The sequence below is a fragment of the Enhydra lutris genome, unplaced genomic scaffold, assembly GCF_002288905.1.
Source record: "Enhydra lutris kenyoni isolate GAN:26980312 unplaced genomic scaffold, ASM228890v2 scaffoldscaffold26, whole genome shotgun sequence".
Lineage (NCBI taxonomy): Eukaryota > Metazoa > Chordata > Mammalia > Carnivora > Mustelidae > Enhydra > Enhydra lutris.
The window spans coordinates 5,530,315-5,544,055 of NW_019154110.1; the positions used below are offsets into that span (position 1 = coordinate 5,530,315).

Below are 13,741 nucleotides of genomic sequence, written 5' to 3' on the forward strand. Positions count from 1 at the left end.
CCTCTGCCCTGCCCACGAGAGTACACTGGTGAGGGCAATTCTTATAAAAGCAAAACCAACAGTGACCTGAAGGTCTGTCAGGAGGGTAGGAGATAGTTAAACTATAGATGCAATGAGATGAAGAAGTTAAAAAAATGAGGTAGTTTGAATAATTATAGGTATATACAAAATTGATAATCCGGCTGGCTCTGCAAGGGGAATGGGGTGACTGAGGAAAAATGGTGGGGAAACTGCACACTCTCATCCCCTCCAAGCTACAAGAGCTATGAAGCTTCTGCATCTTGGACCATGTCACCATTAGTACCTGTTTAAATACCTAGGTTAAGAATGTTTTTTATGGGGGCGCCTCGGTGGCTCAGTGGGTTAAAGCCTCTGCCTTCAGCTCGGGTCATGATTCCAGGGTCCTGGGATCGAGCCCCGCATTGGGCTCTCTGCTTAGTGGGGAGCCTGCTTTCCACCCCCCTCTCTCTGCCTGCCTCTCTGCCTACTTGTGATCTCTGTCTGTCAAATAAATAAAATCTTAAAAAAAAAAAAAAAGAATTTTTTTTATGTAAAAGAGTAAGATATTTTAAGATGTAAAGTCATGAAGTTCTTAGACATCAAGGTAAGTGGAAAAAAAGCCACCCAGGTTGGGGCACCTGGGTGGCTCAGTCGGTTGGGCGTCCAACTCTTGGTTTCAGCTCAGGTCGTGATTTCAGGGTTGTGAGATCGAGTCCCGCATCAGACTGTGCTCAGTGGGAAGTCTGCTGGGGATTCTCTCTCCCTCTCCCTTTGGCCGTACCCTAGCTTGTGTTTGTGTGCCATCTCTCTCTCTCAAATAAATGAATAAATCTTCAGAGGAAAAGAGACAGGTTCTAGAACAGAGTACATGATATCTGATAACCATGAGACGTTCCAGCCAGATATTCTAGTTCTCCCCATCTGGGTACACGGGAGAATGACATTTCTTGGTTCCTTTGTTTGGGTGGAGCCATGCATGGTGAGTGGAACTTGCAGGAAAAAGCATGTGATTACCAGCGTGTAACATCTGAAATTCTTTTTTCCTCTGAGGAATGTTTCAGACAATGTTCCACAAAGTGGCTGTTCTGTCAGCCTGGGACCTGGAGTGAGGCCCACCCACAGTGGACAAGTTGCATGAGCAAGAAATCAATCTTTGTTGTTTTAAGACCCAGAGAGCTAGGGATTGTTACTGCAGCGTAACCCAGTCTATCCTGACTGATGCATGGTACCAGTCCGTGTGTGTGCGCACGCGTGCACAGAAAGAACCTAGCAGGCAGGATTCAGCCCAAACTGCTAAAGAAGCCTGGAGTGTGGTCTGAGACACCGAGGCACTATTCACTTCACACCCTTCTAGGTTGACTGATTTTTTTTTTTTTTTTTTTTTTGGTCCTTTGAAAATAAAGCCCACACTCCCTTTATGATGAGAAAACCGTGGACAGAACTCCCCGGGGGCAGCACACTGAGCACCAGCCTGGCGGGAACACTCACCTCATCGGGGAGACCTCGTCGATGCGGTTCCCCAGCTGAGACTCGTGGGACTTGCTCCGGGTGAGCGTGGGGAAGCTGGGCAGCAGCTGAAAGACCTTGCGGCTGGGCGGCGGCGGCGTCCGCGGCGGCTTCAGTTTGGTGTGCCTTCGCAGCTGGGGTGTGGTCGGGGGCGTGATGAAGCTGTGCAGGGCCCGGGGGGTCAGCCGGCCGCTGGTGTGCAGGAGGACACAGGTGTCCGAGAGGCCCTCACAGGAGCCCGGGACTGGGGAGTCCGAGGTGGGCAAAGCGGACACAGACACGGAGCGTGGGCCCTGGGTGCTGCCGCCCATTCTGCCCGGCAGAGCGCCCCCTGGCGGCCACGGCTGGCCGGGGGGCAAGACGGTGTCCGCAGAAGGCCCTGAGCCGCTTTCCCGCCGGGCATCCAATGAACTCCAGCCTGAGTCCTCTTTGTGCTCCCCTCCTGTGGGCCAAGAAGTCGAGTCACGGAGGGTCAGAGCTAGAGGGACTTACTAGCTAGCGGTGAGGTGGCCAGGGCCCCAAGACAGTAACACCTTGCCCAGGGCTGCCACAGCCCCTTCATGGCAGGCTTCCACTCTCAGCCTTTATACGGGCCTCTCGTGCACACACATCACCTCCCATGTCATCTGTGACTCTGAGGCCATGGGCTCAGATACTACTGTCCCCATTTTATAGGAAACAGAATGGCTCATCCAGAGTTCTTGCTGTCAGGTCTGTGGGGAGCAAGCCGGGGAACCCAACCCCAAAACGGGTGACCTTAGAGAGGGAAGTAGTAACTGATCTTGGAGGCAGGAAGGGGAAGCTGGGGTGCTCAAAGGGGATAACTCCGTATCAAGAAAATTCAAACACTGGGAAAGGGGGTGTAGTAACCTTTCCTGTAGCCCCAGGAATTTGCTAGGAAAGAGATCCAGTTCGAAGACGATCAACGGCCAATTCCTTCAGAGAGGAGCCCGGGACTTACGGCTGCCCACACAGTGGACCCCTTGAGGCTCTGGGCAGTTCCAACTCAACGGCTCTGTCTGTCCATTCATTCGAGCTTATGCTGGAGGCTGGGTGTCAGGCCATGAAAAAAAGGCATCCACTGTGCTCAAAAGTCCAAAGAAGGGGACAGCAGTGTGCTGAGACAGAGATGCCCAGGTCCTGAGGGAGCACGGAGGAGGGGGACCCTAACTAGCCTGGAGGTCGGGGGCTTCCTAGAGGAGGCAGCACCTGGCCTGCACTGCATGGAGAAGGTGAAGCAGGGACACGAGGCAGAGGGAATAGCACATGCAAAGGCACGGAGCACACGGTGGCTTCTGGTGACTATGGTGAGTTCCTCATGCCTGGAGAGGTCAGGATGAGCCATAGAGATGCAAGAGGCCTCCTCAGAAGGTCTCAGAGGCCTCACAAAGGACTTTAGGTTGAAGCTTATAAAGAATGGGGAGATACCAAAGGTCAGGGGGCAGGGAGAAAGCAGCTCATCTACAGGGACCCCTTGGTGCGAAAGGAAAAGACACCTTCCTTATTTCACCAGTGAGGGGAAAGTACGCGAAGGTAGGTGTTGACTCAAGACAAAACAGACTTCTGCAGTGGAGTTATTCCACGTCTCACTCAGTCTTCCCTGCATGTCAGGGAGGCCAGGAACACTGACGAGGTCAGGCGGCTAAGCACGAGTGGGACGGGAACGGCGCCCTTGGTCCTGACCACTGCGCTAGGCCTCCTTCCTCAAGGCTGTCTATCCTAAACATCCCACAAATATGGCCCGGCCTGCCGTGCTACAGAGCTCTCTGTCATCAGAGGTGCTCCGGCCCAGCCCGGACAGCCATTTATCAGGGACGGTGGAGGGACAATGGCCTTCACAATGCTCAGGGGCTCTGCACATGTCCTCCCTCCTCGAGGACCCTTCTCCCTATCTATCTCACTTCCTCGGACTTTCTCCTCAGGAATCAGCTCCACGGAGGGAGTGACTCAGTCCATGTGTTCCTTGTGTTTGCTCTTGTAGAACCTGCAGCCACAACTGTGACTTAGAGACTGGCCTCCCAGAGGCTCTGGCCTGGCTCTCACTGAGGGCACGGAAGAGCGAGTTCCACCTTCCCTGTGCAACTGTGCCCCCCAACGAAACGAGTCCCAGGCTCTTCCCATTGCCCACTGGAAATCTGCTGCTCTGAGCCGCCCAGGGACGGCACATGGGTCTTGATGCACATGCCAACACCAGTTAAACGGCAGTGGCTCTCGAGAAAGACGGGAGTTCCTTAGTAGGAAGGGCTGGGTAGTGATGAGAGACGTGTGCTATGGACGAGGGACATGAAACATCAGCAGAGATCATCGTCTTTGTTCACCAGCCATCGGCGAACCATTCCTCACTTGCCTTCCTAAAGACCAGGGGCCACAAAAGGCAAATGTGTTCAACATTTTCCATGACCCCGCAAGCCTAATTCTGAAAAGAGCTCTAATATATGTCAGGCTCTGGTCAAAGCGCTTGACCTTCGCTCCTTTCATCCTCACAACAACACGATGAGAGAATGCTATTATGACCTCCACTGTACAGATGAGGAAACTGAGGCACAGTGGGGGTTAAGTCACAGACCAAGGTCCCGTGAGAGTGTTGGCCCAGGCACATGGATTCCGAAGTCCATCTTTAACCACCACTAGACTGCCCTCACCAAGGCCTGTTAGTTGCAATAAAGACTTTGACCACGTGACCTAAGAGGCAAGGCGATGGCAGTACCCAGCTGGTCCCCAGAAGGCCCCCGCTGGGCAGACTCATTTGGGTAGAGTGTGGCCAGGACCCTCTTGTGGACACAGGGTCCATAAGCTAAGACCAGATGAGAAGGATGTGGAAAAGACCTTATCTTCCCCCAGAGGCCTCTTCCAGGGCAGAGCAGAAAAGTTCCCTCTGAGGAAGAAACCCAGCTCTGGGGCACGCCCGGTGTGGGACCCCACGCCTCTGATGCTTTAGCCACAAGAAGCGCTCCCCAGCACCATTGAGAAAGGTGTTACCATACACAGGCCAAGTGCCTGGCTTCATAAATTAGCACTTAATGAGTTGGTGATCCCCCTAGCTTGGCACCCAGGACGGGCCATCACCCTCCCGACACAAACAGGTCACCACCCTTCCGAGTGCTGGCTCCTTCACCGTTCTTTTACCACTCAGGCTTAAGGAGGGAAGGCCGACAAGTTACCCACCCCGGTCCAGCTTGGGTGGCAAGTACTTCTGAATTTCCCCAATGTGAAAACAAGCTAGTCACTCACAGAGACTGGGGCTGGAACCCCAGCTCTGCCACCCAGTGCTGTGTGTCCTCGGCGAAGCCCTTTCCTAAATCCGGGCTCAGTCCCCTCTGTAAAATGTGGGCATGAGAATGCGGACTAGGTCCCTCAAATGTTTATTCTTGGACCCCTGCTGGGAGGCCTGGCCTATTGAGGTTTTCGGAACTGAGTGGAGCACTCCACACGGGGCTCTGCGTTCAGAGGAGAACTTGGGACAATGGGGTCCAGGGGGAAAAAAAAATCAAGCCCAATCCTCTGTGGGGGGAAAAATCAAGCAGAATATAAAGTTCAGTAGCTTCCTTAAGCCTCAGGCAGCCAGAAATAAGACAGGTGGCTCAGATCATTAAAAAATGGGACTGGGGCGCCTGGGTGACTCAGTGGGTTAAGCCTCTGCCTTCGGCTCAGGTCATGATCCCAGGGTCCTGGGATCGAGCCCCGCATGGGGCTCTCTGCTCAGCAGGAAGCCTGCTTCCCCTCCTCTCTCTCTCCCTGCCTGCCTCTCTGCCTACTTGTGATCTCTCTCTCTGTCGATTAAATAAATAAAATCTTAAAAAAAAAAATGGGACTAATTCCTTTCATCAGGCTCACTGTAAAGTCTTCTCGGTGTGGTGGCAACCTGAAATCATGACATTTAAAGCTTCCAAGGCAAGATTTAAAAAGCCTGGAAATAATTCCCAAGGAACTCCTTGTAAATCCAGGCTGACACACTTTGCCTGGGGCAGCCATGCACACACTCACAGCTGAAACATCACACAATTTCTCTCATCGTACTTCTGCCTTCTGAGCATACAACCAGCAGCCGGTGGAGACAGGAGAAGGCAGGGAGCAGGCTGGGGGTGAGGTGAGCCCCGGTGGGGAGGGGGCTAGAATGCAGGGAGCCGAGGGAGGGTTCAGAGCCCCACACATGTGCTCAAAAGAGGGGAAATCACACAGGGCCCACCCAGTGGACCAGACTAAGGTCTCTGATGATAGTAAACGCTTCTCTGGGTCCTTCCTAGCCAGAACAGCCGGGAGGCAAAGCCTCTATCTCAGATCAGACCAATCACACACACTCTGGCCTTTCCAAGCTGCCCCAGAAACCCGGGGTCACACTCGCCCCACTCCCGTCAGTGGCCCCAGGGAATCAGGACAGGCCTGGAGAGGGTAGGCTGGTGTTCCAAACCAGGTGGAGGGAGAGGGAGCTGACGGGGCTGGCCTCCACCCTGGGGAGGCCGGTCCTACCTACCCAGACCTGTCACTTTCCGCAGGCAGGCAAGGGCGTACTGCAGACGGCCACACTCCTCGGTACTGGCCCCGTAGCGCCGAAGCGTCTCCTTCACCTTGACCTCGTTCATGTCCAGCAGGGCATCCAGCGTGAGCTCGCTGAGGATCTCCTGAGGGAGCACAGAAGGGACAGACGGAGAGCTGGTGAGCACTCAGGCTGGCCCTGGCGCCCTCCTCAGCCTCTCTGTGGCCTGGGCTGGGCTCCTCGGCTGAGTGGCAGGGACCAGGTGCTGGCAGGCCGGCCTGTGGACCAGAAGCCACCACTTGCGAGAGGACATAGGCAGCCAGCTCTCGCCCCCACCCCCAGCGCTCCCAGAGACAGCAGCTGAGCTTGGACGCTGGAACTCCAGGGCTGGGGTGGGGGAAGGACAGAAAAAACAGCCAAGTTACGATAAGGGCACACCGCCTGTTTCTTTTTATGCCTCTGCACAGAAAAATGACGAATCACGACAACTTTTGAGAATGACAAATTTCAGATAGAGACGGCCCTTTGAAATTCTGCTGTATCTGAATTAGACAAGATAGATTCCAAATAAAACTGGCTTAAGGAGAGAAGGATTAAAAAGAATGAACCCTCACCAAGCACCGTCCAGGACCTTGCAACCTCGCCTTATTTAATACCCAGTCAAAACCTTTCCAGGGTTCAAAGCAGCAGAGAGGAAGGGAGAGACAGAGGTGTGACAAGGACTCTATGTGACTCCAAGGATGGAGGCCCCACATGAGAAAGGACGCAGGGGGCCTCCAGGACAGAGTGGCCCCTGGCTGACCTGCAAGGGAAAGGGAGCCTCAGACCTACAGGCAGAAGGGGCTGGCTTCTGCCAACAACCTGTACGCACCTAGACGCGGCTTCTTCCCAAAGCTTCCAGATAAAAGGCCAACCTTGCTGACCCCTTAAAATCTTGGGCCCGATGAGATCCTACACTGGGAAGCTAGCTGAGCCGGCCTGAGCCCCTCTATCTCCTTCTCCTCCTACAGAACTGTGAGCTAAGAAATGGGGATGTTTTAAGATGCTGTGTTTGTGGTTATTTGTTATACAGCAACAGAAAACTAATACAGAGAGGGAATATTTGAATCAAGGCCTGAATTCAAAGCTTGTGCTCTTTCTTCTCTCATCAAGGAGGAAGGAAACCCTTCCAGCTCTGACCACTCTGAGGCATGTGGGATACCCAGGCTGGAGCAAACACACGGAAAGATGGCATGCGTCTCTGTCCTCCAGTGACTGACATTAAAAAAAAAACACAAAAAACAAAAAACAAGTCATTGCAAAGCAATATAATATGGCTTAGTGCCATAAAGAAAGCTCCAAGAGCTACCTGATGGGTGGCAGGGAAGGGAGGGTGGGATTGGGGATCAGGATTTTTCTTCTTCTTTTTCAGCCCCTTTCTAGATTTTCTAGATATTCTATGTCAGGGAAGGCCACACATCCCACCTCAAATGATTCACATAAACTTGTAGTTCTTCAGAATCTAAGCTCATTCTCATTGATGTCAGCAAGCGGTGTGATTTTCTTCTACAAGAGGTATTGTCCATTCATGCTGCTGTAAATCGTAGACTCAGGCATCGACACTGAAGCTGACAGGAGATACTGGCTGTGAGTCCTTAGAGCAATAGTCTGGGGGGTTTTGCGATGCTGGTGGTGGGGGCCCCCCGCTGGGGCCTGGGGTCTTGCCATATTTCACACCCCCGCTCCGTGTCTTGTCTGTATATTCTTCCATCTCCAGGACAGTGGACAAGAATCTCCTAGCTGTTTAGAGCATTCACATTGAAATTTGGAAAAATAGATACGAAATATGCACCAAACAGCTCATCATTGACTGGACAAGCCCTTGGTTGTCAGAAATTCTTCCAGATGATAAAACAAGAACATCACAGGGAACCGATGGTAACAGCACAGACAGGAGACTGGCCAGATAAACGTCCCCAGCAAGCAGCTTTGTTTAATCCATGTGGTTCCCTTTATTGGCCTCTGAGGTACTCTTCATCAAAATGCAGTTTTGACATGTGGGATACCCCTTCCCTCTACTGTGAAAACCAATTTGGCAATATTGTCCCGAACCAATGGCGGTGACATTGACCTTTACACACCTGCACAAAACGACCCACCACCCTGCCCTGGAGTGTCCTCCATGCTCACCAAATGTGTATCCCCCCCCACCCGCCACGCCCCCACCGTGATGACTCAGCAGTTCTCCAGAACAGAGATTCAGAAACAAGGGTAGAAACCCAAATCCCCAAATTATCATGCAAATAGGGATTTTCTTCCTTCCATTCGGTCTTTCTATTCCTCTCCTCCCCACCCACACCAAGTTTCCACTTCTCAAACATAGTAAGTTCGTTTATTATGACGGACCACCTGCCAGGACAGCGTGCCCAGTGCCCTGCATACTCTCGCAGCTCAACACAATTCAGCCAAGGACGGGTGAGGTGCACCTGCCGGAGTCCCAGGGACCTCAGGGAGGGCAATCTAAGGAACTCCAATCCCACCTGTGTGGGATCCCAAGCTCCTTCAATTATTCCCCCCCTCCCCCCACTGCCATTCCTCAACCTGTCAAAGGCTTGGGAGGCAACAGCTACCCTGAGGGAAAACAATTTTTTTCAAAGTAAATTAAAGGAATTAATTTCTATCTGCCTTCTGGAAAAAAAGTAAAACCCCAACTACACTATGAAATGGAAATTCTTTGTTCTTTATTGAAGTAAAGTAACCCCCTAGGAAAGAGAAAGAATACATTCAAATCCATTCCCTTAAAAAAAAAAAAAAGGAAGAAAAAAGATACTCCCTTCAAGCTTCGAATTAGTGGAAAGTTTCTCCCATTGCCAGGAGGCTTCACGGATCAGCCCACGGCACAGGAAGGAGGCAGCAGAGGCCACCTTCCTTCTCCTCTGCTCTCTTTATGCTCCATTTTCAAACCAGGGGTCAGCGAAGACAAAACTGGGGGGCAGGTGGGGGGACTGGGACAGAAGAGCCAATCCAGGGTCCCACTTACAGTTGAAGCTGCTCCTCCCTCTCCCAGGACAGGCCTAGCTTCTCGAGGTGTGAACAGCGCACGTCCATCTATGACATGAGAGTGCTAGCACACGGTCATGGTCGTCATTTCTGACTGCTCCTTCCATCCCCTAACCCCTCCCCCCTGCTACAGGGTTCTGCAGTGGGGAGAGGGACCACTCCACTCTACCTAAAAGCTGCAGCCAAAAAAGCTATCTACAGGTCAGCCCGTTACCTGGAGGAGTAGGGTTTCAAATACACAAGCCTCAGGGCGGGGCCATGGGAAGACGTGAGACCAGTGAGGATGTGGCCCTCCCATCTGTCTTTTATTAGAGACAAAAGTAGTAAAGACACTTCTTTACTGGACAGAAAGCCAACAGCAGCCAGGTCAATGCTAATCAGAAACCCACCCTCTGCCTTCGCTCAGTGTTGGGGTCTGAGGGGAGGCAATGAGAGGGTTGCCAGATCTCACTATAAGGAAATCTGGGGGTGCCTGGGTGGCTCAGTGGATTTGGTACCTGGCTCTTGATTTTGGCTCAGGTCTTGATCTCAGGGGTTGTGAGTCCAAGCCCTGCGTTGGACTCAGTGCTGGGTGTGGAGCTGGCTTAAGACTCTCTCCCTCCCTCTGCCCCTCCCCCTCACTGCTCTCTCCCCCTCTTTAGAGAAAAGAAATAGAAAATAATGGAAAAAAAAATCTGGATCTTTATCTTAAAATAGCTAATTTGGGGCTCAGTCAGTTAAACGTCTGACTTTTTAGCTCAGGTCATGATCTTGGGGTCCTAGGATCAAGCCCCACATTGGGCTCTCTGCTCATTGGTGAGTCTCCCTCTCCCTCTCCCCTTGCTCGTGTTCAATCTCTCTCTCTCTCTCAAATAAATAAGTTAATCAAATCTTAAAATAAATAAATAAACAAAATAGCTGATTTTCAAATGGTAGCAACCAATGCAAAGCTGTGCACACCAACGACCACACCCCTGAGTCCCACGGAGCCCTGAGCCAGGAGACCCTATGAGAAGAATGGGACACCTTCCCAGGTTCTGTCTGATTAGCAACTTCTAAAGCTTCATTTCTGTAGGCAAATGCGGAAGGAAAGCAGCCCTGCGGCAGATGCCCCGGGCGCCACGGCTGGGGTGGCCTGGCCTTCTCAGTGAGGTGTCGCGTGCCGGCCCTGGGACCCCACCATGAAAACAAAGTGCCTGGGCTTTTCAATGCCTACAAGTGATCTCAGACCTGAAGCTAGTTCAGTCAAGGTAGGGAAGTGCCTGCGGGGTAGGGTTTGCAAGCATGCTGGAACCAGGGGAACCCATATACAAAGAAAAGGCAGCCCCCCTCCCCCACTTCTCAGCAGGACCTCCAGCTAGATGACAGTCCGACTGGGTGAGTGGCTGGGCAGGCCTGCCATCTCCTCCAGCCGAGGCCTTACGCAGCTCAGCACCCCCGACCTCACACACGGATGTCATCTGCCATCCACAGTGAAAGGCCCGGCTGAGGTCAAGTTAGAAAGTTCTTTCAGACCACCTGCAACTTCTCCGGAGCATCTCCACCTGGAAAGCACATTAGGGAATGAGCCCCACCAGCTGCTGCGGGTAACCTCACACACCCGCCGACGAGCAGGCAGTCGAAGCTGCTCTGAAGCCCCCCTCAAGCCCAAGAGGCCCCCATGGTCCCAGGAGGGCCTCCTGAGAGGGGGTGAAGACTGAGAGTCCATACTGCTTCGAGGAGAATTCCTACCCCACCCATCCCAGCTTCTGTCAAAAAAGAAACCGTGAACTAGAAACCAAGAAGGGAAGACAGGGCTGCCCGGCCAGTGCAGGGGACCCCAAGTCCCGGTTCCAGCAAGGTTCTGGCTCACACCTGAACACAGCAGTGGGGTGGCGAGAACCGGGGACAGAGCCAAGAACTCTGGAGAACACTTGCTCCCAACCAGTTCCTTTAGGTCCTAGTTTATGTCCTCCAGTAGGTGACAGGCGGCTCGTCTTCCTGATGACCATCAGACAGGAGGGTTGGTGGAGGGCTGAGGTCACTCCCCGTCTATGGTGATTCACCTGCCGGTTCTGTTCTCCAAAGCAGGAGTCTGGGATGGGCCGTGCCAAACACAGCTATACCCTCCCCTCAGCAACTGGCTGCAGGTCACGTCAGGGGCCAGGCAAAGGATCAGATGGCATCCCGGGACTTATCAGCAGCCACGGGGCTGCCTGGCATCTATACTTAGAAACCTGTGCCGGTGGACACAGAGAGCCATCCACACTCGCCATGATCAGTCAGGAAGGGGGATGCCAGGGGCTCCGACACCTGTGCGTGGGCCATGTACAAAAACCCGGGCAGCTCCAGGCAGAATTCCAGTGAAGGCTGGGGTTAAAGGAAGGCCAAGAGGCAAACCCACACCTTGTGTTTCTAGTTAGCCTTCTGGTCCCAGAGCGAGGGATGGGTCTGTGCTTCCAGCTCTCCAGGTCCATTTGCAGAACCCAGATTTCTTGGGTGCAGGCTGTCCCCCGACCCCCCAGTTCCGTGGCTGCGGGTTAATGAGAGGGCCGGAATCATTCACCACAGATGCTCCCCTGGGACTGGTCACACCAGAGAGGCCAGAGGTGGACCCCCAGAGCCCTGTGGATGGGGACACAGACCGCTACACTCCTCTGAGGCCAGGGGGGCAGCTGGGGAAAGAGAGGGGAAGAGCAAGGGTGCCGTTCTGGCAGCCCAGGTGGGGAGCCTACATGCCTACAGCTGGGAAGGCAGCACCTGCCAGATGTTCCTCCCTGCCCTCTGTCCATGGCTGGGGCTGAGGGGGAGGGACAGTGAGACTTGGGAGACAACAGTTGGAAATTCTGGGAGGCACAGGTCGGGCTGAGGCAGTGAGGGCCTGGATTGGGCAGCCTTCCAGGGTTTCCATGGCAATCAACAGACAACTTTGTCCACAGGGTACTGGCTCGGTCTATAACCAGTCCTGGGCCCAGTCTCCTCCTATCTCAGTGCTGGGAAATGAGAAATACCCACTCACCGGAGAAGTCAGCCACATTGTGGAAGGCTTCTCTCCACTACCTCCAGCTGGACAACATAGTAAAGGAAGGGCCAGATCCGCTCACTGGAACCCCCATGACCTTGGGCCAGTCCCTACCCCTCTCTTGGGGTCTGGTCTCATCATTTGTAAAATGAGTGGGTTTGGCTGAATTAGATTGGTGGCTGTCAACCTGGCTACACCCTGGTATTACTGGCAGGGTTGGGGGAGAGGGGTTGGGGGGGGATGCTTTTAAAAAGGATCCTGATGCTCACATTTCACCTCAGACCAATCAAATCAGAATTGCTCAGGTGGGGACCATGAGAAGAGATAGGCTGCAGGGCCTTAAGTCTGGCTAAAGTAGCCCATGGCAGAAGGTGTCTGAGAATGCCCAGAAGGCAGGTCTGGCCAGGGGGAGGGGAGGGCTGGGCCCTGGGGTTGACAGCTGCCTGTCTTCTCATGAGGCCCACACTCCTTCAACTCAACCCCAGCCTAGCCCAAGCTCCCAGATGTCCCGGGAGAGGTCTGTGCCTGCCTGCCTCCCCACTATAAGACCGGGTGGGGGCTTGGAGACTGGGGAGCCAGGCTGGAATCCTCAGGGATTGGCTGTCTCTGCCCTATGCATTTGTACATCTGGGCTTAAAAGCCTCAGAAAGCTGGGGCAGCAGTGGGGTAAGGTGTGGAAGAGGAGGGATGCAAGTCAAAAGAGAGGAGCCAAGGAGGAGGTGGAAAAGGGCAAGTGATGAGCATTTATTATGCATCTCCTAGGGCCAGGTGCTCTGCTAGATGAGTTACAGAAGGCAACACTCACAGTCCTCCTAATATCCTGAGATGGGTGATAAGGTTCAGAGACGGCAGGTAACTTGCCCGAGACCACACAGCCTGACGGGGAAGACTGAGGCATGGCCACCTCTTCCTATTCACAGCCAACTGGCCCTGTCCGCGCTGGTGCCCTCTGATCCGCTCTATCAAGTGAGCTCTTTTGCCCAGGGCAGAGTACACTCGGCATCATAGGTCACAGCCGGTTTGTCCAGCTCCATACCCACCCCTACCCCTGTGCTGGGGGTCGACCTCTGGCTGTGGGGTTAAAAGGACCTGCTGGTGGCCTCCCATGGTCTTCTCCCCCACATTCCCTTCCAAGGCCCTACGTTCTCCTCGTGCCCTCTGGAGGACACCCGTGCTTCCTAACACCACCTGGGACAGGATTTCCAGTTTCTGGTGGCGTGGGCTGTCACCCCAGGGGCCGGTCCCACCTTCCCAGAGAGCCTGTCTTATGTCTCCCGTGAGCCCCAACGTACCTAGAACAGGGATTGGCAAGCTTTTCCTGAACAGAGAGGGAATGATCTTCAGCCTTGCAGGCCATATGGTCTCTGTCAGAACCATCCAACCTTGCCGTTAGATCCCAAAACAGCCAGGGACAAGATGTCAACAAATGGGTGAGGCCACATTCCAGTAAAACTCTGGACGCTGAAGCCTGAGTGTCCTATCATTCTCAGGTGTCACCCAACAGTCCCCTTGTTTTTTTCCTAGCACTTTAAAATATGAAAACTGTACAAAAACCAGTGGTGGGCCGGACTTGGCCCATGGGACACAGTGTGGCAATCCCAGATCCCAGGGGGTCATCCAGCCACTCAACAAACACACATCAACTCTGCAGGGTCCCATCAACTCGTGGCCCTGTGCCTCAATGCTCCTTCCTTTCTGCCGCCCTCTGTGCCAACAGGGCTTCTTCCCGTCCAGCCCCCCAA

At 53.6% G+C, this 13,741-nt stretch overlaps 1 protein-coding gene across 12 annotated transcripts in view; it reads right to left on the bottom strand.

Moving 5' to 3' along the window:
- LOC111151623 (kinase suppressor of ras 1) overlaps window positions 1-13,741 on the bottom strand; it is a 163,609-nt gene that overhangs the window by 34,468 nt on the left and 115,400 nt on the right. For all 12 annotated transcript variants that reach the window (XM_022509724.1, XM_022509726.1, XM_022509727.1 and 9 more), the window contains 2 exons: window positions 5,978-6,125; window positions 1,489-1,948 (listed from right to left, as the gene is read on the bottom strand). In XM_022509724.1, coding sequence (XP_022365432.1) covers window positions 1,489-1,948; window positions 5,978-6,125 — 608 coding nt within the window. The remainder of the gene's footprint in view (window positions 1-1,488; window positions 1,949-5,977; window positions 6,126-13,741) is intronic.